The 23777-nt window shown below is 33.8% G+C and overlaps 2 protein-coding genes across 3 annotated transcripts in view; one reads left to right on the forward strand and one right to left on the reverse strand.

Moving 5' to 3' along the window:
* Nucleotides 1–23479, reverse strand: part of LOC111050189 (protein tipE) — a 47090-nt gene extending 23611 nt beyond the window's left edge. The window contains exon 1 of one of the 2 annotated variants that reach the window (XM_022336463.2): nucleotides 23371–23479. The gene's annotated coding sequence lies outside the window, so the exon portion shown is untranslated. Of the gene's footprint in view, nucleotides 1–23155; nucleotides 23323–23370 lie in introns of those variants that run through there. The other variant, XM_039432719.1, reaches the window with a different exon arrangement.
* Nucleotides 13152–15105, forward strand: LOC120352406. The gene is made up of 2 exons (XM_039432718.1): nucleotides 13152–14038; nucleotides 14145–15105. The coding sequence occupies exon 2, from the start codon at nucleotides 14154–14156 to the stop codon at nucleotides 15060–15062; it is 909 nt and encodes a 302-aa protein (XP_039288652.1). The 5' UTR covers nucleotides 13152–14038; nucleotides 14145–14153; the 3' UTR covers nucleotides 15063–15105.
* Nucleotides 23480–23777: the final 298 nt, after the last annotated feature.

Genomic DNA, 23777 nt, shown 5'->3' on the forward strand with positions numbered 1-23777 from the left:
TTGCCTACACGATTCATAATTATTTCTTATTACTAGGATCAATTTTGCTATGAACTATAGGCTCCAGCTCTATTCTTAAAAGTCGTCATTTCATCGGTTTACAAGGCGATAAGGTGCTTTGAGAAACTTATTGATATTATAATCTATTCAATTATATTCTACATAATCTTTTTATTAGTACTTGAATACTTTTCGATCTACCAAATATTGTAAGCTAAGGAATTGTATCATATTCAAACAAGCATTTCCAATGCTTCACAAAAAACTTCAGATCAGGCTTGAAAACTTTTGATAAGGCTTCAAAAGCACTTGTAGCGTGTGGTTTGAAATATATATGCATTCGTGACTGACTAACAAGATTTTCTAGTGATAGGTGGGCAGGTAGCCCATATTGTTTTGTTGGTTCAGAAAGTCAATAAAAGAGCTTTAACATAACAAGTAGTAGGGAACCTCAACACGAATAAATAATTAGGTTTAAATTAACATCAATATCTGATTGATTTCTTATTATATTCTTGTGATTGGCCTATATAGGTTCACTTCATGGAGGCGCCCGTCAAATCTTTGTTCAAAATGCAATATAAAGTCCCCAAATCATTTATTTTCAATGCTTCCATTTTCCATTACAACAGTATTATTTTTTATGAAATCATAAATGGAGAAGGGTATTTTTCTGAAGGTAATAGACTGAGGAAAGATTAATTCAAAGGATTTTCCAAAAACTTGATTCTATTTTTTTATTCATAGGCTATCTTTATTACATTATCATTCCTATCACGTGGGATGTATAAAATTATTATTATTATTATTATTATTATTATTATTATTATCATTATCATTTGTTACGTGAAGCCACAAATCTGAGTAGAGCTCAAGTGGCATGTAACATGTCATGAACATTTTTCTATGCAAAGTGTATGCATCTGTATCAACTCAAAGTGTGAAGGCACCACAACATTCCTCCATTTTATAGGGACACGCTTCCACAAGTACATTAGTAATAATTGAAGACAAGAAAAGCCTATGACTACCACATAACCGTATTCCTTCAGGTAGACAATTGAAGAGCTTGAGTCCCGAATAATATGGACCTTTTTCCAAAAGTGTCAGTCTGTGAGCGGGGTACTGATAAAAATAATAAATTTGTCTTCTATGGACTATTAGCAAACTGAATCTAATTACTACCGAAAGTAGAACTCTGTATGTCGTGTATGCATGCAGAGGAGAAATTAAAAAATCTTGAAGCAATCTAATTTAATTATATTTTGATCAAGATTATTTGAGAGAAAAGTATATGAAAAAAGGCAGATTTTGTATCTTGAAACGTTGAATCTGTTTGAATAGCCCGTGTCTATTTCAAGTTTCTACTAGAGGAAATTCGTGTTCGAACCCAATGAGCTTTATTTTGTTACATCGAATTAGTTATAAATAGCCCATATCTATTTCAAGGGTATTTCATGTTGCTAACACTTGTGAAGAGTACAGCAATTGATCACTCTCATGGACAGACTGGAGTTATCAGAATTGGGCGGAAAGTGAAGAGGGGTGGTTCAGTAGAGTGAGATGGGCAGAAATCAGAAAAAAAGAGAAATCCATTCTGTGAAAGTACGGCATACTGTGTGAATGAGAACGGCCTCCTATCCGAAGGTCATGCCACGGAATCTCGTGCTGCTTTGCTTTTGACCCTCTTGTACCATTAAACCCCCTCCCCCCCAGGAGGGAACCGAAAGGGTTATCTGGCGTTAGGTTGGTAGTCCTGGTTCCTCCCGCTTTTACTGCACAGGGTCTGTGATCAATACAATGCTGAAACTCTGCGTTGAATTCCCCCCTGTGGGCCCCCCTAAAACCAACTCATTCCAATGCCATATCTGACCGACGCGTGGCAAACATCTTCCCCCACCCCTTTTTCTCATCCAACCCAAAAACCAATGCCTTCTGCTAATAATAAGGTGGTGGTCATACTCCTCCAACTCATTTTCTTCCACTCCTACCTTATTATTATCATCACCATAATCATCATTGTCATTTCCTCTCCTCCCCACATCTCTTGATAACCTTCTCTTTTCTCACCTCCTCATCCTCCTACCATTCAAAGTCTAACCACAATTTCAAATCTGCATCCTTGAAACTAGGTTGACTCCAAAAGTAATTCATAGAAAAATTTCACCAAGGAAATAAATGATTATTTTGAGATTCATCATCAATACAACATCAATTTATCAAATGAAAAATGTTCAATGAGTAACAAAAAAACTGAGTGATAGATGGGACGGTTTTTTATTTCTAATATTTCCGTAGATCTTTAGAAAGGAGTAAATCAATATTTTACACTATTGATAATAGCAGAAGGCAATATGAAATTTGAAAAATAAGATTGATCCGGAATAGCTCATAATTTAGAATATTCATTGACATATTCTTTTACTCTACCCCTGTTACTTTTATAATTCGGCTTGATTCGATGAATATTATGTGATTGTCTCAGAGTTCACATTATTACACTGAAACTCCAGACTTTTAAATGTTGAAACTATTCGACATTATCATTCTACAAAACTTCACTGAACATCTTGAAAAATATAACATTCCTTTAGTCGTTTACTAGGAATAACTGAATAATTGATGGACGTGGAAATTATCAAAATGAATGATCATTTTATTGTATTCACTGCTCTGGTGGATGCGAAATGGTTAACTCAATGATTCTTTGTTTTTCAGGTAAGTGGGAAAGATTTATTTGCTAATTATCAAATCTGTGGACAGCATCAGCTTCACGTCTTATCCAAAATTGCAGGAAGAAGAGGTGAGTGAGAAAATAATGATTGCTCATCAAATGAGTTTCATAACCGTACAACAAAATTTGTTTGATAATTCACTTAAGATATTTTCCCAAGTATTAAGATATAATCGATGGTATTTCGGATAATCAATAGTTTTTCTGTTTAGATTTTGAGAAATGGAATTAATACATCTCCTTGGAAGTTCTATTCATTCTATTGTGCCTCCTATTGATTGATTTTAATCCAGTTAAATCCAGAACAGTTTGGTCAAACTCGAAGTAGCTCACACCATCACCTCATCATCAACTTTTAGACCTAATTAATGGGAGTCTTCCAATACCTTATCATCGGTTGATTGAGCTGAACTCTCGAGGTTGGAAGACTTTTGCTTATAGGGGAGCAGAAGTTGGCTGAAGAATCAACTTACGCGTTCTCTGGTGGCAACATTTTCCCCAATATGAGTTCATATCTTTTCCATGGAAGCGCTAGTGTCTGTGCTCATGTCAAAAAAGTAAATTCAAAATAAAATTATTTTCAAATTCAAAATCAGGCGCTCTGCCTTTATCATCTGATCTCCACACAATAATTACTTTCTACACGGAAGCGATAGTTTTCGAACGATCCCCTATTATAAGATCCTGTATGAAACACGTTTAACAAATAATAATTCAACTCAACATTAATTAATATATTATACCAATCGCAAAAACACTGTAGGACACTAATTAATATATACTACTTGAAACAAAAACACTGTAGTAAGTTTTATAGAAATAAATAATGTACATGGTTGGGTAGGATGATTTAAAATAACATTTACAGACTCATTTCTATACAAAACTCAAAATTAATTTTCTTTGTGTGTATCTTGGATGTTGCTATTATAAAAATTAAAGAGGGAAGAATTAAAACATTGATCATGTATGAAAAATGACATCTGTTAAATGCTGTCCGTTCTTGTCCATACACTCTTGTAGACGTGGTGAGAAGTTGTCCATACTCCTCTGAAGCATTGCACGTGGTACCGCTCGAATTTATTGTGTTATTGTTTCACTCAGGGCTCCAAGGGTTCGTGATTTGTTCATGTATACACGTGCTTTTAGGTAGCCCCATAAAAAAATAGTCACAATGTGACAGGTCCGGTTACCCAGGAGGCCACTTCACATCTCCACGCAACGAAATAGAGGCGTCCATATGGTAAATCCATACTAATTAAATGATAATTCTTTTGGTGCTGTCTGCTATTCTGGAGAGCCTAGCGCAGGCTACAGTTGAGGCCTCTTTTTCAGGAGTCCTCTACGGTCGCAGGTCTCGACTCTCGGGGCTGTACGAGAATTAGAGAGGCCTCATCTGTCGCCTAACGCAGGCGACATTTGAGTCCTCTTTTTCAGGAGTCCTCTACCGTCGCAGGTCTCGACTGTCGAGGCTGTACAAAAATTAGAGAGGCCTCAACTGTCGCCTAACGCAGGCGACATTTGAGGCCTCTTTTTCAGGAGTCCTCTACCGTCGCTGGCCTCGAATGTCGCAGGTCTCTACCGTCGCTGGTCTCGACTGTCGCAGGACTCTTCTGTCGTTTGACATCGACCCCCAGGGAAGGCCTTAGAAATTCCATAGCTGCTCTCGATGTATGGTATATCGCCCCATCTTATTGAAACCAAACAGTAGACTATATTGACATTGATACGTCGTCTTCTCAAATTGGCCTAAAAATCCAAGCAGCATCGTTAGGTAACGATCCGTTGACAGTGACGGTTCGACCGTTTTCTCAAAGAAAGTTAGGGTCAATAATAAGTTTTATGGGGCTACCTAAAAGCACGTGTATACATGAACAAACCACGAACCTTTGAAGCCCTGAGTGAAAAAATAACACAATAAATTTCTTTATTCCATGTTAAACAATAAATTGAACCAGATTTTTCCTTGTAAAATTCTCTTGTGGTAGATACAGAATGGCCCAAAAACCCCGTATTATTTGTTCATTCTCCAGTTTTCACCTATTTCCGTCAAATCCTGTAATCGAACATAACATTTCGCTCATGCCTTTTTTTCTATAATGAGGAATTCCAAATATAATGAGATCATTCGGAACTCTCTATCTTCAATTGAGTAGTACTGGTTACAATTTTTTAAAAAAAAGTAGAATTTGAAGAAAAATCAATTTCGATGAAATAGAGTTATAGTATAGTAGGCCTACCTTTTTTGAAAATGAATAAAATAATAGAATGAAAATACAAATTATAACAAAAAATGGTACTATAATTACAGATGGAATTAAATAGAGAATGCATTTATTCAAATGCTAATTAATATATAATTATTATTGAACGAAAAGGATAGTACCACCTGCTTTGTCGAATGATAGCAACATTAAAGTTTATCAAATACTGTCATTATAACGTGGACCTCACTATAGTCTTCTAGATCATAAAGCCTCAAGATTGGTTACGAATTGCAGAGAATTTCATCCTCTAGAAGCTCAGTTGCATAAAATTCATCTTGAATCACTGTTTCCTATCATAGAACTGCCAAGACCGTTGATATATCTTCAATTTCATGATTTTTTTAAGGATCGAATTTTACTTCAAGAACATATTTCTTTATGAATCGTTCACAGCGAATGAGAGAAAAAATCTATTCTACAATTATTCGAGATCTAGATTGGTCTATATTATAATAAAGTGTTACCAAGATACATAGCTTGAATAGCAATAATATAGAAATTAGTCATTTTTCATGTATTGGAATACTGGGTGAAGTACACTCAAGGATAAATTTTCAATTTTTTGACCGAATTTGACTTATGATGTATGATTTTGATCCGCCTTGACAAGTCAAGAAGAAAGAGCTGTGTTATGATGAGATCCGATTATTGTGTCAAAAGTTATAAGTGTTTGAAAGTTTGATTCTCAGGGTGTCGTTATGCGCGCCTCTTCACTGGGAAATACTTAAATGAAGTGCATCTAACGGGTGATTCTCATAGAACATGATCTTATGAACTTCTATCATTGTGCGAAATCTCAATGTGATGACAATTGAGTTGGTGATGATGATTGAAGCTAAAAATTAGCTGTTTCCCTGCAATACAAGGAGCATTGTTGTCAGGTGTACCTGGAAAACCATGTGACATAGAGCGCTCTAACTGATTGATGCTAAAAATGAGGGTTTTTAAAAATACAATGAGGTTTGTTGTCAGATGTATGAGATAGAGCGCTCCACCTGGTCTCAGATTGTGGAGCACAAAATTACGCCCAGAAGGAAATTTGAATTATACATTTAAATGTTAATAATCGGGAGATATTGTTGATCAAAAAATGGAATTCATCAAATTGATTTTTTCTTGAAATTTTACTCATTTTTGAAAAGTAGTCACTAATCAGTGGTAGAATAGTGATCAGTATTCATCGAAGATGTGAGTTCCGAATGATTTCATTTTATTCAGAATTCCTCATTATAAAAAAATCCAGAACGAATTTGTCTGTCCGCCTACAGGATTTGGCTGAAATAGGTGAAAATTAAAAAATTTACCAAGGATATGAAGGTTTTTTTGGGTCACTCTGTATTTCCTCAAGGAAATTTTGCATGAAAAAATTGGTTCTGGACTCCACTTTTGTATCTAAACTGTTTAATATTGGAAAATCTGAACCACAATATGAATTGCAAGCATTTATTTATTTATTCATCATTTACAATCAACTTAAGGACAAAGAAACGGCTAATAATACAGCTCATATCCCCTCCTTCATGTCCATATTGACTGGATAACTCTGAGCTAGCTCTTTCCAATCTTTTTTCTGAATTGGAAGATTGAGAAATGATTATCATCCCTCTCTATCGGACTTTAATCTCCTAGTAATCGTATTACTGATGGGTACTCATCATTGGTTATTATGCTAGTGTGGTCGATCAATTCCAATTGCATGTGAGACCGGGGCTTAATTGATGAAGTCAATCAGAGAATCTCAAGAGAAATCAGGTGTAATTGGAGTATTCGATTTGGTGATAATAATTATTACTGTGTTCATATTCCAAGCGTCCTACTGAGTAGAACAGAAAAGGAATAATAACTTTATTATATGGGTGGACAAGTTTAATGAAAAATGGGATATTACAAATAGTCTGTGCACCAAATAGCTGCTCTCCATTGAATTTAGTTAGACAATTTTGAATATGTATTCCTTCTTTACTCAGCTCTTACTCTATTTTAAGATTGCTTATAGTGATTGTATTTCAGTTCTTCAGTGAACTCTTCTTCAGTTGGACTATTAATTGAATGGTTGTATATAATCCCATTCAATGAATGTAACCTTTGAGAGTATGAGTTCTGTACTGAAAAGAGATTAATCCCAATTTCAATAAGACTTGAACCTTACAAGTTGATAGATTTTATAGTCTTGCAACACAATAATTTCATACAACGAACTTTCAAGGTCTTCTGACAATTGATATAAATTGTTCGCCTATCAAGACTTCTCATGTGTCACCTGGTCATATGGGACATATATATGATTCATATATTTATCTCATATTGATCAGGATTTTAGAGTTTTATTTTACGAAAAGTTTAATGAACGGTGTTTCTGCCTTTGAACAGTTTTGTCATCGACAGAAGGATTGTTTATTTCACTTGTTATCAAAATTATTGTAGTTTCTCTTTTGTTTTTCATAACAAACGTGCTGGCTTGTGCGACGGATAAAAATATGTATTTGAAATGGCTTCATGTTTGGCATTGACTGAGTTATATATTAATACCCAAAATTTTACTAGTCGGTGTGTGAGCTCGTTCGTTAGGACTGTGAGTAAAAGTCCGGCTGTTCTGGTGAAGGGGATAGATTTTGTTCTTGTTTTATAATACAGTTTTCCTGTCACAGTTCGGGCAGTTTAAAGAGAATTGTATTATTGAATAAGAAGGGATCTGAACCCACTTCATTAGATCAGTTTTTTTTATTTATTTTTCATTAATAATTAACGTCGCGATTAACCAGTGGATGCCAAATTGGGGGCCATTATCAAAAAGGTAGGTGACTACTGAGTCATTGTTTTAATTTTCCATAACCACAACAAATTTAATCTTCACTAGCAGCCAAGCGAGTAGCCCTTGAAATATTCATATATTTATTGTTATTTCATAATTTATAATTATAATTCTAATTTTGTACAAATAATTTATTGTTTTGTTTTAATTATCAAAACCAGTACGATCATTTCTTGTTTTCATTTCCCCACCTTTACATACTCGGTGTAGGCACATATTGCTTACATATTGGGTGGAGGTTTATCCTGCCGTCCAGATCGTGCTTACATAATTGGTGGAGGCTCAAAGGGTTTTTAATCCAGCTTTTAAAATTTGGACTTTTTCGGTTACCTCATTGAAGATTCAATTTTTGTGGTTTCATTTTTCATTATTAAATAATTATATGTTTTTATTTCAGTGAAATTATGGGTGAAATAGTTGAGTTTGAACCTTACGGGACTGTAAAAACAGTTTGTAGGATGAATTTCGAGGATTTATTGAATTTGTGGAACAATCATTGATTACTAATAATGGATTTTAACGGATGGAGAATGATGATTATAATTGAACAGATTAATTTTGAGATTCACGATATTGGAAGATTTACGATTATTATTGATTTTGAATTGCAAAAGCTATGACAATTGAAGATTTTGTACGATTGCATGATTTATTATCAATTCTTATTAGAAAGAATTAGATATTTATGATGAGATGAGAAATTGATGATTATTAAGATATGATTGAATAGGTTAAATTATTATTATTGAAGAGATTTTGAGATATGGAGAATTTATGATTATTGGAACCAGATTAATTGGAAATTTATTATTTATTATTGAGTAGAATTGGATTGGAACAGATTAACAATGGAAAAACTTAGACCGTTACTATTACCGAAATTTTTTGATGGAAAAGATGAAGAATTTGACATTGATGATTTTTTCAACTATTTTGAAAAGGTTGCCTTAGCGAACGGTTGGGATGAAAAAGATAATTTATTATACTTGCGGTTTTGTTTGGAAGGAGTGCTGAGAAATATTTTGACGTTATTGAGAATGATTTGACTCGACAGGACAAATTTGAATATATGCCAGTGAAAGAAAAATTGGTTAATTTCTATCGATCTCCTCTCAAATTGTGGAAACTAGAAAAGGAATTAGATACTTGTAAAATGGAATTTGAAGAAGATGGTAGAGATTTTGTAGCACGAGTCTTATCCCTATGTAGAAAAGTAGATTCGAATATGCATGAATCTCGGATTATCAGGATAATTTTAAGAGGTTTGTCTTCAAATATATTTGAAAGAATTATAATGTTATCAAATAGTACTATTGTAGAATTGTATAAAAATATTGAGAAATATGAATTATCATGTCAGTATTTGAATGAGTGGAAATTTGGACAGGTGCAAGTAATTAATGATATTATGGAACCAGAATTTGAAGAACTATTGGAAATCGGAAATGAGTTTGAAAATGAGAATTGTTTAGAAAATGCTATTATTTCTGATGATTTTGATTCTTGTAATTATTATGTTTCAAATGAAGTGGATGTATATTGTCATGTTAGTAACTTCGAGATTGAAAATGGGTTGGATGAAGTTCTTATTTGTAATGATTGTGATTTGAATGAGGAAGATATAATTTACAAAGAGGATAAAGATAGGGAAATGATTAAGGAAGAGTTATCAGATTTATCGGAAAGTGATTTGGATTTCTCTTTTACGATTGATAACAGGCCGTTTGAACATTTTGTGAACTCTGGTATGCGTAATGATTGTGAATCTAGAGGAGTCAAGATGCATCAGAATGTTAGTCTCGTGAATAATAGGACTAATAGAAAAAGAAGACGTAAGAAATGTAAAGTTTGTGGTAAACATAATCATTTTACGCGGAATTGTTTTTACAACGTTAATTATGCTTATCGGGTTTATAAAAGGATGCATAGAATTTGTGAAAAAGAAGGCTATGATATTAGAGTGTGTTCTTTTGATGGCAGAAATAAGTTTTCGGAAAATGCTAGACGTAAGAAAGCATATTTTACTGATAGGACACAGGAGTTTAGTACTAGGCATATTGATGAAAATGTTTTAGACGGCGGTCCATCAAATATTGATAATTCAAGGAATGAATTAGGAGGTTGTATAGTCACTGAATCAGGTTCTACTTTGGAAGGTGTTAGGCACAATGGGATATATGTTAGAAGAAACTATTCTAATACTGATGATAAGAAATATTCAATCTCCCATAAACACGAGATTGATCTTGTAGATATTAAAATTAATTATAGCCAGAAATGTGGATCAGCAAATAATGGTGTTGAACGAAATATTACTGACTCATGTTCAGAGTTGAAAAGTGATGTAGATAATAAACATTTTGTTAACAAGATGAATGAATCAATAATCATTGATAAACAAGAACCAGGCCATGGAAATAGTATATTGAACCAATTACAGAAAAAATGTGAATCAGCGATTTGTGTGAACAGTGAAGGTGAAAATACAGAGTCAGATTTGAATTATTGTAATTATCCGAAAGATATGAAGAGTAATAAAATTGAAACTGATGGAATTGATATTAATGAGAGTTCGGTAGAGAAATATGATGACATAATTTTGAATAGTTTGGAAAGCGTGTCCCAGTTAAGCGTTAATAGCGATGAAATATTTATTGAAACAATAATTCTGGAGAGGTTTGAAAAACGAACTCAGACTCAGCAGACTCAGCGAAAGTATTACATGAGACAATATTGCTAGTAGAACGAGGTCTTTTAGCTGATTTGCAGTTGTCATTCAATGAAGAACGCTGAACTGTTTGGGACTAATACATCATTCGATGTCAGATAAATTGAAAATAATCATTGTCCGATATGAAGAATGATTAATATTATGTTACGTGGAAATATGAACTAAAAAGAATAATGATAAGAATAGAATAAGCTACATTAGGATAGACTATTTTAATTCTAGGATATTTTATTATTGCATTTTGAAGCCTAAGAGTTTGTTGACCAGTTTTGATATAATAGTTGAAAGTTTTTTTTTAACATCATACATATTTGGTTTTTTCGTTGGGATGATAGTCATGTTTCAGGTGAATTAAATTTTGGGATTTTATAATTTTTTTTTCACTGAGCTTGTAGGTAGTGATAATTTCAATCGTTTATGTCCAATAAAATTTTTCGATTAGGGCAGTAGTTTTCGAGTTAGGTATTTTCAATAATTTTCAAAAATTTTCTTTTTGGGATTTTGTGATTTTTTTCTCTATATAAAGTTTTGTTTTAGTATTTTGAAACATATTCTGGAAATTCAATGTAATTCACCGAACGAATCTGTTGTGAAGGAAGTTTTTCAAACGACGATTTTGATAGCGTTCGATATTGATTGACTTCTACTAAATTTTTGCTCTACTGGCTGCTGTTATGGCGAAATTATCGAAAAATTCAGAAATCTCCAGTTCATGGAAAACAATTTTGTGAATTTTCGATTTTTTTTTTCGGGAATCTTATTTTTTAGGATGAGTACGTTCAACTTTGTTCTGTGAAAAAGTTTGTTTAGAGCAAAGGGTTTTGAGGTTTTTCATTTTATAGTTTTTGTTGGTGACCTTGTATAGTAGCAAAAAATTTTTTTTTTTGAATTTAAAGTTGAATTTTAGGTCATTCGCTTGCATTTCTAAAATGGGATAGGATATGTGAAGTAGATATTTTTGAGATATTTGAGGGTTCGTGAGTTATTTCAATAGGTAGTAAATTTTCGGCTACAGTCAGACACGGATTTTGAATTTCGCGCGTTTCTGCTGAATGGTTATCTACTGATTTTGAATTTCGCGCGTTTTTGCTAAATGGTTATCTGCTATTTTTCTATGGTTTATGTTGGGATTTCATTTTGGTTTCATGATATTTGATGGATAGTTGTATTCTACATATATTGGATTTTGGTTTTCAGTTATGATGAGTCCGATGAGTTCTTTTTTTTTTACGATTTATGATGATTACAAGGTATGCGGCGTATCTTGATTGTTAGTCTAGAAATTTCAGACAAATTCGGAAAAAGTCGATTTTCGAAAAAAATTTTATTGCAGTTTCATATTTTCTTAGCATAGATTTTAGCATTGCGATACTTATAATTTTGTTTAGGGCAAAGGGTTCTGAGATATTTCACTTTAGAATTTTGGCCCTTTGGATTTTATATTTCATTATATTAAGGTTATGAATAAGTTTTATTGAAATATTTTCAAGGGTTATTAAAGGTAGATATTTTGTTGATAGAATTCATGAATTAAATATTTGAATTTGTTGTCATAAGGTGTTGATAATTAAGGTTTAATGGTGATAGTCATTTTTTTAAGTCATATTTTTTTGAAGTCATGCGCTATATTAAAGTCCCTAAGAGAATTTTTGTAAATATTATTCGTAATTATTTATCATTTCATCATTGTTTATCAGAATTGATTATAATATTTATGGATTTATCATCCAGTGGTTGAATAATAGGATCATATTTTATTTATTTGATCTGTTTTCGATGGGGTCTTATGATTCAAGCCTATAATTATAAGTCCTCGTAAAATTTTATTAAAGTATTATTACTGATTATTGTTGCTGGAGGTGAAGTCCATATTTTTCAATGGTAATATAGACCAAACTTATTGTCCATGGGTTATAATAAACGGTTATAGGGGAATTTTTTAGCTATGGATAGCAGAGTTTCAGTTTTATACGTTTATATCTTTGAATTGAATTTCGTTTTATAATTTTTTCTCAGTATAAACTAATGATTACTATATTCTTGATTATATTTCATGATAATATTTGAGTTTCATTGTGTCATGGTTCTAATATTAATGGTTTTGAGTAGAAAAATTTTTCTTTTGGCACAATAGGTTGAGTTCAGGGCTTATTATTATGGTTGAGTTTTTATTTTCAGAAGTGATTTTTGGTAATCATTGTAGAACCATGTTTTACGATATAGAATCAGTTATTATAGAAGAGGGTTTATTATTCCATGGTTACATATTTATAATTTTAGGGTACAGTTACCTATGAAAATTGGTATTTGGCTGGGTTTTACATTTAATTTCACCAGTTGCATTATTGATTTTGTATTGATTTTACAGTTATGATTAACCATGTTATATTTCATAGTCATTATAATTATATCTCAGTTATTTCAAATTATGGTTATTCCAGGAAAATGAACAGGAAATATGGTTGATGGATAGTTTACCATTTTATGATAACCAAATGGTCATGTTTCATTCACATAATTACATATTCTGATTACATGTTACATTTTTGTAATATAACATTATCACTGATATAACTTTCTTTTTTTTTCTCTCGATATATCATGGTACGTTTTAATATTTGGTGCCACGAAAAAGTACAGTAATGTAATTCATTGTTTTGTTATTTTATTTTTGCGTTTGTACTGATGTGACCTACGTTAAGAAAGTGCAATTGTCACGTATTTTTGTTTAGTTGTCAATCTTGTTATTCATATCCAGGGCAAGGTCGTTCATTTGAGTGACAAACGTTGTTATTGATACTTTTAAACGTTCACTAATAGAAATTCATAATGAAGCTGTTATAAGACAATTATATTTTTGATGGATGAATATTTTATTCACTTTTATTTTGACTTGAATTTCTTTCTCAATAAAAATATAACTAGAGTATAAGTTTCTTATATTCTGATGATTTATTGTATGATTGTGATTTTGTTTTCATATGACTCATATATTGTTCTGATTTCAGAATTGTTCCAGTATATATATATATATAGGCCTATGCACTTCTAATAAATTGTATCATTTCTAGGTTTCTGATTAATAATATATGCTAACCAGCCAGTCCAGTTGTTAATTGTAATATTCACGTCGAGTTTATTAATATTATTGTAAACGTTTCTCTTGATTTTTTTTTTATTACGATTTATTTGCGGTTGCTTCAAGTAGAGTTTTTTTTGTTTGTAAGAGGTTCTGTTACGCATAAACATGTCAATTATGGTACATTTTGCGTCATTTCTCATTCTCACGACTTTCACGGCGCAACTGGAGGCAGTCAGGGTCTTCGCGGGAGTTTTCTACAAGGAGCTACGTCACGCTGTAGCGTATGAATCATCGGTTCCACTAACATACGAGGTAGATTTCCCGGCAGCTCAGCTCGACATCTTGCAGGCGGAAAGGGTGTTCTGGCCTAACTGTCAACAAGAGGATTGCAGTTTAGCGGATGCGGTAGAAGTTTTGTATAATTCTACAAACGGAAGTCGAAAGGACACCAGTTAGCTATACCTCTATCGGATTTGCAGCGATATTTTGATCTTCCACTTACGACTTGCGTGGTGAAGGAGAACTCCATGGTGCTTAGCTTAAAAGTACCGTTGGTCAGCATCGGCGGACAGTTTCAATTGCACAAGTATGTGAGGACACCTATGTATTTCGACGGCCAGATTTGTCAGCTTCAGCAGCAGGATTTCGTTTTGGCGCGGAGACAGGAGGACGGTGAGATTCAGGTCATCTCGGGAGATCATCTCTCTTCTTGTCGGGCACAGGACGATTTCTTATGCTATCTTCCGCGGCTGGTGCATGGAGGACATATGTCATCAAGATGTATGCATCACTTGTTTGCGGCGACAGAGCTGAAGGACATCCAACAATATTGCAGTTTAAGCTGTCGTCCAGCTAAGCAGGAGTTGGAGATAGTCGAATTTTCGCCTTCGGAGTATATCGTCGCGAATATACAGGCCAACACTACAGTCACTTGCGAGGGAGGTTCGTTTCATCATCTTCAACCTATTCCGGGAGCAATGTATGTGGTTTTACCCTGTCATTGCGAGATTTCGGTCGGCGGGAGAATAATGGTGAGAAAGACTTTTCCGTGTGACGCAAATGTTGATAAACAACCTCAGGTTCTCCATTACTTACCTTTGCATTGGGTTAAGTTTAATTCGTTAAAAATTGATGTTTTGCAACCGCATTTCAATCCTAATTTTGTTAATTTTAGCGAAATTTTAAAAACTAATATAGATATAAAGGTTCCGGAATTTACAGTTCAAGACGTAATATCGTCAGATATATTTCACAAAGTAGATCTTCCAAATTCTTGGGGAGATGTTGTAAATTCCTCTAGCTTTGTTTTTTATATATTATTTGGCTGGTTAGGGTTTTTAACTTTATGCTGTGCATATTTAGGCATCAAGTTGTATGTGTGTAAATTATCTGCTGTAACGGTAGCACAACCCAAGATACATATAATCGATAGTTAAGAGTTATATAGTTACTTTTTGATGGATTAACTGTTTTATTGTTTTTTTTTCTTGACTATATAGTTATGAGTCATGATGTACTTATAAAGTTTTTTTTTCTCTTCTTCGATTTTTATTGCAGCTTTTGAAGTAGTTCAATGTTGATTCACAAATAAATTATTGTCAATTGAGATTTTCTTTTCATAATAAGTTGAATATTCATGTATATTAATGTGTATAATATTGAAAGTTAGTTTCATATATAATCAATGTTATTGTGCAGCATAGTTTCGTTTTGAATTTGATTTGAATGTTTGTAATTTAGTTTGAGTAACCTACCTTTCTATGTAAAAGTTTGATTTCAATGTATAGTAGCATTATCAAGTCAATCAGGCACACGTTTGTTTCCCGAGTATATTATTTTGTTTAATCATTATTTTTTTATTTTTTTTTGTTCCCCTCTTGACTACAGACTCAGGGACGAGTCTTTCAGCGGGATGGGTGATGTGTCACCTGGTCATATGGGACATATATATGATTCATATATTTATCTCATATTGATCAGGATTTTAGAGTTTTATTTTACGAAAAGTTTAATGAACGGTGTTCTGCCTTTGAACAGTTTTGTCATCGACAGAAGGATTGTTTATTTCACTTGTTATCAAAATTATTGTAGTTTCTCTTTTGTTTTTCATAACAAACGTGCTGGCTTGTGCGACGGATAAAAATATGTATTTGAAATGGCTTCATGTTTGGCATTGACTGAGTTATATATTAATACCCAAAATTTTTACTAGTCGGTGTGTGAGCTCGTTCGTTAGGACTGTGAGTAAAAGTCCGGCTGTTCTGGTGAAGGGGATAGATTTTGTTCTTGTTTTATAATACAGTTTTCCTGTCACAGTTCGGGCAGTTTAAAGAGAATTGTATTATTGAATAAGAAGGGATCTGAACCCACTTCATTAGATCAGTTTTTTTTATTTATTTTTCATTAATAATTAACGTCGCGATTAACCAGTGGATGCCAAATTGGGGGCCATTATCAAAAAGGTAGGTGACTACTGAGTCATTGTTTTAATTTTCCATAACCACAACAAATTTAATCTTCACTAGCAGCCAAGCGAGTAGCCCTTGAAATATTCATATATTTATTGTTATTTCATAATTTATAATTATAATTCTAATTTTGTACAAATAATTTATTGTTTTGTTTTAATTATCAAAACCAGTACGATCATTTCTTGTTTTCATTTCCCCACCTTTACATACTCGGTGTAGGCACATATTGCTTACATATTGGGTGGAGGTTTATCCTGCCGTCCAGATCGTGCTTACACATGTCTTTCTATGAGTAATTCACTTATATCTCAATTCTATAAAACGTTATTGCACTATATGCAAAGCTTCATTTAGTGCTACACAATCTTTCAAATTTTGAAAATTGAATATGAATAAGAGATTTAAATAATTTATCATTATGCAAAGCATTGAAATTTATAATATACGCATAGAATACGTCAACAACTGGAAATCTACGAGACATTTTAAATAAGATTCATATAATTTGTTGCTTTGTTTGAACTTTTTATGAAAGTACAAACTGATTGAAATTAATTTGGCTTTGTACTATACTTTTTCCAACAGTGACCGCTCATGGAAAGTTCAAAAGCGTCAAACAAAGGCACAAATTATATAAATCTCTTTACAACCATATCTTTGAAATTGGACTTGACCGATAGTTTTCTAGTTATTCAAAAATATCAAAAAATATATAATATATATACGTTTTTCAAAAATATAAAAAATATATAATACACATACGTTTTTCAAAAATACCAAAAATCTATACATCTCGAGAACTAAGGTCGATATGAGAAAATTATCTGTACATTTTTTATTAAAAATTCCATGTAGAATGGAATAATGCATTTATGGTCTTCGGCTGTTATACTTCTAGTTGGACACTCTGTATGATAAGAGGCAGTTTGGCCACCCCTTCCTCAGCGGTAGGACCTTCAAATAAGGCCAGGAGTGGAACTCACGTGGGTCACGATGACTAATCAGTCAGAAGAGACTGCCAGGCAGGTCACACTGGGTTGCAACAAGCAACCGGGTGATGAATGGGATGTTAGTATAGGGAAAAATAGGGAAGCTTGGGAACACAATAAGCTTCGGTTGACGTGTGGGGTTCTTTGAACCTTTGGATCCTTGAATCCGTCCCTTCAAAACAATAAACAATAATAAACATCGTTCAGAGAAAATTGATTGCTACTGATGAAGTGATTCAAGTGAATCAGCTCCGACCAAAAGCAACTTGAAACTACAAATAAGAATCAGAAATTCAAATGATTTTGTTCATTATTTTCATTTTGGAAACCAGTTTGGAAGTAGAACAGAAAAGTTCAATAGAAAATTAGGTTTGGGATGAATAGACTTCCAACAATTTGAAATCAATTGAGAGAGTATAAAAACAAGTATAAGTAAATCTAAGAATCGTCGAATCTCGAAAACTTTTGTTAGCTTTGCAGTTTGGAATCACTGATCAGATTGTAGTTGTAATTCTAATTTTCATCCGATCTGACAATATTATTCGCCTTAGCACATTTCCAGAGGAAATGGTTCAATCTGGATTAATATTATTGGAATCAGCAGAAAAGATTAAGTGATCATATAGTATTGGAGGAGTGGGTTTAAAAAATAATGTGATTAACAATCGAAAGATTATCATTGAGTTTTCAAATTGACAAGATAAGAATCCAAGCAAGTGGTAGAATGGACAGTCGAATTCAAGCTACAGAAATGGGGTTTCTAAGGAGTGTATTTGGCTGCACTAGAGTTGATAGAATCAGAAATACTTATATAAGACAGGTTTTATTGGTTGCTCCTCTGCATGAAAGAATTATTCAAAATAGACGCAACTGCTGCAGTCATGTGGATAGAATGCCACCCGGAAGAATGCCCGTTTTAGTCCAAAACTATAGACCTACAGGAAAAAGAGATGTAGGGAGGCTAAGAAAGAGATGGGTACCGGAACAGGTTAATAATTAATAAACCTAATCCCTGAAGTGAAGATGATGATGAAGAATCCAAGCAGAGTTCTCGTTATATGGTGAATGACAAAGGCATGTCAATCCTCAAGGACTGGTTGCACAAAATCCTGCTCTAATTTTAATCATGATTAAATGCCACGAGAACCAATCAGAGGAGACTTTTTTAAAAAGATTCAATATTATGTCATTTAATGACGTTCTGAGCTTGAGAGGCTTTTGTGCAACCGAGCTGAAGAGTTATTAACGTTGAAAGACTTTAGTATTGACGTTAAAAATGGAATCGGATTAGTTTAATTGAGAAACTCTGGCTGACTTTGTTATGAATGAAGGTTGACGTCATAGGGCATGTGGAGGAGTAAATTGATGACGCTGTGAGTGACGGCAACCCTCAATGGTAGGTTATCAAATGAGTAATGGTGGCTTGTGTGTGATGCAACTGTCTGCTAATTACTTAATAAAATCAAGGCCGGTCGCTCCTTCATATTCTTCATTCATTATAAGCAAGCCTACTCCACTCCTAGATCCTCATAGTCCAGTCACTATATACATTGATGCATGCAATTTATATTGTATTTCTGATTTTTTAATATATTATTCGGGTACCGTACATAAGAGAAGTTCAGAACCAATTTCTTCATGCAAAATTTCCTTGTGCTAGATACAGGGTGGCCCAAATACCTCGTATTTTTGGCTCATTTTCCAGTTTTCAGCTATTTCTGCCAAATCTCGTAATCGGACAGAAAAATTTGCTCTTTTTACTTTCCTTGCCCTATTACCATAGGTAAGGAAAGTATTGCTTTCCAAAAAAATTAAGGTACCCTAATTTCAAGTTTTCTATACGTTTCAAGGTCCCTTGAGTCCAAAAACATGATTTTTGGGTATTGGTCTGTGTGTGTGTATGTGTGTGTGTGTATGTGTGTATGTCTGTGAACACGATAACTCCATTCCTAATTAACCGATTGACTTGAAATTTTAAACTTAAGGTCCTTATACCATGAGGATCCGACAATAAGAAATTTAATAAAATTCAATCCAAGATGGCGGAAAAAATGGCGGATAATTACTAAAAAAACATGTTTTTCACGTTTTTCTCGAAAACGGCTCTAACGATTTTTTTCAAATTTATACCATGGATAGCTATTTATAAGCCCTATCAACTGGCATAGTTCTCATTCCTGGGAAAATTCCAGGAACTCCGTAATATTCTTGAGAAAAATGGCGGATAATGACTGAAAAACCATGATTTTCACGGTTTTCTCGAAAACGTCTCTAACGATTTTCTTCAAATTTATTTATAAGCCCTATCAACTGACATGAATCTCATTTTTGGGAAAATTGCAGGAGCTCCGTAATATTCTTGAGAAAAATGGCGGATGATGACTAAAAAACCATGTTTTTCACGGTTTTCTCGAAAACGGCTTCAACGATTTTCTTCAAATTCATACCATAGATAGCTATTTATAAGCCCTATCAACTGACATGAATCTCATTTTTGGGAAAATTGCAGGAGCTCCGTAATATTCTTGAGAGAAATGGCGGATAATGACTAAAAAACCATGTTTTTCACGGTTTTCTCGAAAACGGCTTCAACGATTTTCTTCAAATTCATACCCTGTATGGTTATTTATTAGCTTTATCAACTGGCATGAGTCTCCTCTCTGGGAAACTGATGGGGGGTCTACCCCATCCTTGAGAAATGGACTTAGTAACCTTGAATTATACATCTAAATGGTAACAATCGGAAGATATTGTTGATCAAAAACTAAAATTCATCAAAATTGATTTTTTTCTTCAAATTTCACTCATTTTTGAAAAATCTTAACTCAGTACTCATGCGAGATAGAGAGTTCCGAATGATCTCATTCTATTCAAACTTTTATAATCTAAAAAATCTGGTGTGGTACACTCACACAACTTTCCTTGCTCATTGAACTGTAAGCCTCATTCTTAGACGAGAATAATTTAGGGGAATAACATAATGACGATTGGCGGCAAAATATTTGCAACTACGATCAGACTACTTTATATGTTTATAAATAATAATATTGTTTTCAGAGTACTTTTTCCTTTGTGAAAATTGTGAAACTCGATGATTTTTTCAATAGTCATCAAAGCAGCTGTTCTACAGATGAAATATCTCGACTATGACTGCGTTCTTTTTATAAACTGCTCTACCTACCTACCTCATGCACGAGAAGGAGGTTACAAAGTCCATTTCTCAAGGATGGGGTGGACCCCCCATTGGTTTCCCAGAAAGGAGACTCATGCCAGTTGATAGAGCTGATAAATAACTATACAGGGTATGAATTAGAAAAAAATCGGTCAAGTAATTTTTGAGAAAATTGTGAAAAACATGGTTTTTTAGTAATTATCTGCCATTTTTCTCAAGAATATTACGGAGCTCCTGCAATTTTCCCAAAAATGAGATCCATGTCAGTTGATAGGGCTTATAAATAGCTATCTATGGAATGAATTTGAAGAAAATCGTTGAAGCCGTTTTCGAGAAAACCGTGAAAACATGGTTTTTTAGTCATTATCCGCCATTTCTCTCAAGAATATTACGGAGCTCCTGCAATTTTCCCAGAAATGAGATTCATGTCAGTTGATAGGGCTTATAAATAGCTATCTATGGTATTAATTTTGACGAAAATCGTTGAAGCCGTTTTCGAGAAAACCGTGAAAAACATGGTTTTTCAGTCATTATCCGCCATTTTTCTCAAGAATATTACGGAGCTCCTGCAATTTTCCCAAAAATGAGATCCATGTCAGTTGATAGGGCTTATAAATAGCTATTCATGGTATAAATTTGAAGAAAATCGTTTGAGCCGTTTTCGAGAAAACCGTGAAAATCATGGTTTTTCAGTCATTATCCGCCATTTTTCTCAAGAATATTACGGAGCTCCTGCAATTTTCTCAAAAATGAAATCCATGTCAGTTGATAGGGCTTATAATAGCTATCTATGGAATGAATTTGAAGAAAATCGTTGAAGCCGTTTTCGAGAAAACCGTGAAAACATGGTTTTTTAGTCATTATCCGCCATTTCTCTCAAGAATATTACGGAGCTCCTGCAATTTTCCCAGAAATGAGATTCATGTCAGTTGATAGGGCTTATAAATAGCTATCTATGGTATTAATTTTGACGAAAATCGTTGAAGCCGTTTTCGAGAAAACCGTGAAAAACATGGTTTTTCAGTCATTATCCGCCATTTTTCTCAAGAATATTACGGAGCTCCTGCAATTTTCCCAAAAATGAGATTCATGTCAGTTGATAGGGCTTATAAATAGCTATTCATGGTATAAATTTGAAGAAAATCGTTTGAGCCGTTTTCGAGAAAACCGTGAAAATCATGGTTTTTCAGTCATTATCCGCCATTTTTCTCAAGAATATTACGGAGTTCCTGGATTTTCCCAGGAATGAGAACTATGCCAGTTGATAGGGCTATCCATGGTATAAATTTGAAAAAAATCGTTAAAGCCGTTTTCGAGAAAAACGTGAAAAACATGTTTTTTTTAGTAATTATCCGCCATTTTTTCCGCCATCTTGGATTGAATTTTATTGAATTTCTTATTGTCGGATCCTCATGGTATAAGGATCTTAAGTTTAAAATTTCAAGTCAATCGGTTAATTAGGAATGGAGTTATCGTGTTCACAGACATACACACATACACACACACACACATACACACACACACACATACACACACACAGACCAACACCCAAAAATCATGTTTTTGGACTCAAGCGATCTTGAAACGTATAGAAAACATGAAATTAGGGTACCTTAAATTTTTTTGGAAAGCAATACTTTCCTTACCTATGGTAATAGGGCAAGGAAAGTAAAAAATGTGTTGTTATTTGGTCTGCTGAAGAATTATTTATTCTCATTATTCATTACAATTCTCTCTTATTTATTACAATTCTCATTGCGATGAGAGTATATATTCATCTCGTTTTTTTCTGTCCACTTGATGATCAATTAATAAGTATGTCAAATAATTTGTTCAAGTACCATTGATTATAAAATATAAGTTTTCTGTGTATTGAATGAATAAATAATCAATTCATGAATAATAACATAAAAATAAATATTTATGTACATTCATTAGAGCTGAAAATCAAATGATGTAATCGGTTTTGTTTGTTGATCCACTTGTGAAAGCTGTCTGTTGAATTGCTTCCACTTGGTAGAGATGTCAACTATTGAGCTGATGCATTTCCAATCTGAATTCATTCATGAATATTAGCAATCAGACCTGATAAGCGAGTTCAATTTGGTGACCTTCATTCCAAGATGGAGGTCGATAAGAGAAATTGATAGACTAACAGAACTGGAGCTACAAATATAACTTTTTGAGGTTAGAGGCTTTTCTGTTGACATACTGCAATGAGGTGATTACAACCCCCAAACCTTTAGGACCGCAGTGGAAAATTCTAGACGGGAGGGTGTTTATTGATTCGCATCGCACAACGTGCTGCATTCAAAATAGTGTCATCTGGATATTAAAATATATATCCACCTGCATTGGTTAAGTCGAGGGGGATACCTTCATCAGAGTCAATAATAGTCATATTACAGTTATATGGAACGATATGCATGAAGCTTAGTCATACATGTGTTGGGTTAAAATTCATTTAAATCCACCCATTTTAATCGTTTCTAAGTATTAATCTTAGTCTTTGGTATTCCCAAAGATAGTAAATGGATCTTATTTCTAATAGAATTTCAACCCATACTTCATTTCTCTCTTCATATTTTTGAAAATTAAGAAGACAGTTTCTATGTAGGATTTGATCATCAAATTTCTAGAGATAGTAAAGCAATTTTTTGTTCCGATTTGCTCTATTTGCAATAACAAACCTAACATTGATTCTCTATCACTTTAATAACTCCTTTTTAAATGTTAAGCTGATACCGCCGGTAGAAATCCCACCCTGCAAAACCATTCTGGCTCTGGCTATAGTAACCTGAAGCTGAGTATCAATTTTCAAGCCTAACTCATTTAAGGAATAGCATTGAATTCTCAAGATAGATTCGATAGTAATAAATGACTCAAACACAGTATACCTGTATTTAATGTTGCGGCTTTGCAAAGCGCACGTTTGATGTTTCCAAGGTTGACACGCTGCATGTATAGTTATAGAAAGCTCTATGTACACTGGGGTTTCACACTTTAATGGTTCTGAACAAACAAGAGATCAAAGGAAAGTTGACAAGTTTGTGGGGCAGGTTGTCAGTGAGCGATAATTCACAGATGACGGATGGCAATCTGAAAAACTCACCTGGGTGTTTTTCTTTGAGAGTGAAGTGTCTTGCCGCGATGAAAACGTCCGACATCTTGATAAAATGGCGGCGCTCTGCGGCGACTTGTGCGCCACCTGCTGGAGAAACCCGGAAACTGGTGAGCCAGCTGAGCCTTGCAGTTGGCGCTCTCACTCGCTCTTGAATCAATAGAGTGCTCGTTTCGGGCTTGGCACGCTCACGAGGTCAAACCCGGTCAGCGAATCGATTCCATGGCGCCTTTTCTACGCTTTCCTTAACCCGTCTACTCCAGCGTCTTATCTCAGACAAAAATGAAAAGTCTGAATCCTAATTGGACATGACAACAAAAGGGAGAAGTTTGAATTTATTTCACTGCTCCTCAGAAGCGTTCACTGGTGGTCGATAAATGAGCCACTGACCTACATTT

The sequence above is a fragment of the Nilaparvata lugens genome, chromosome 7, assembly GCF_014356525.2.
Source record: "Nilaparvata lugens isolate BPH chromosome 7, ASM1435652v1, whole genome shotgun sequence".
Classification (NCBI taxonomy): Eukaryota; Metazoa; Arthropoda; class Insecta; order Hemiptera; family Delphacidae; genus Nilaparvata; species Nilaparvata lugens.

Bases quoted from the DNA above. Each gene is read 5' to 3' on its own strand.
- LOC120352406 (XM_039432718.1), top strand. From the start codon at position 14,154: ATGGTGCTTAGCTTAAAAGTACCGTTGGTCAGCATCGGCGGACAGTTT.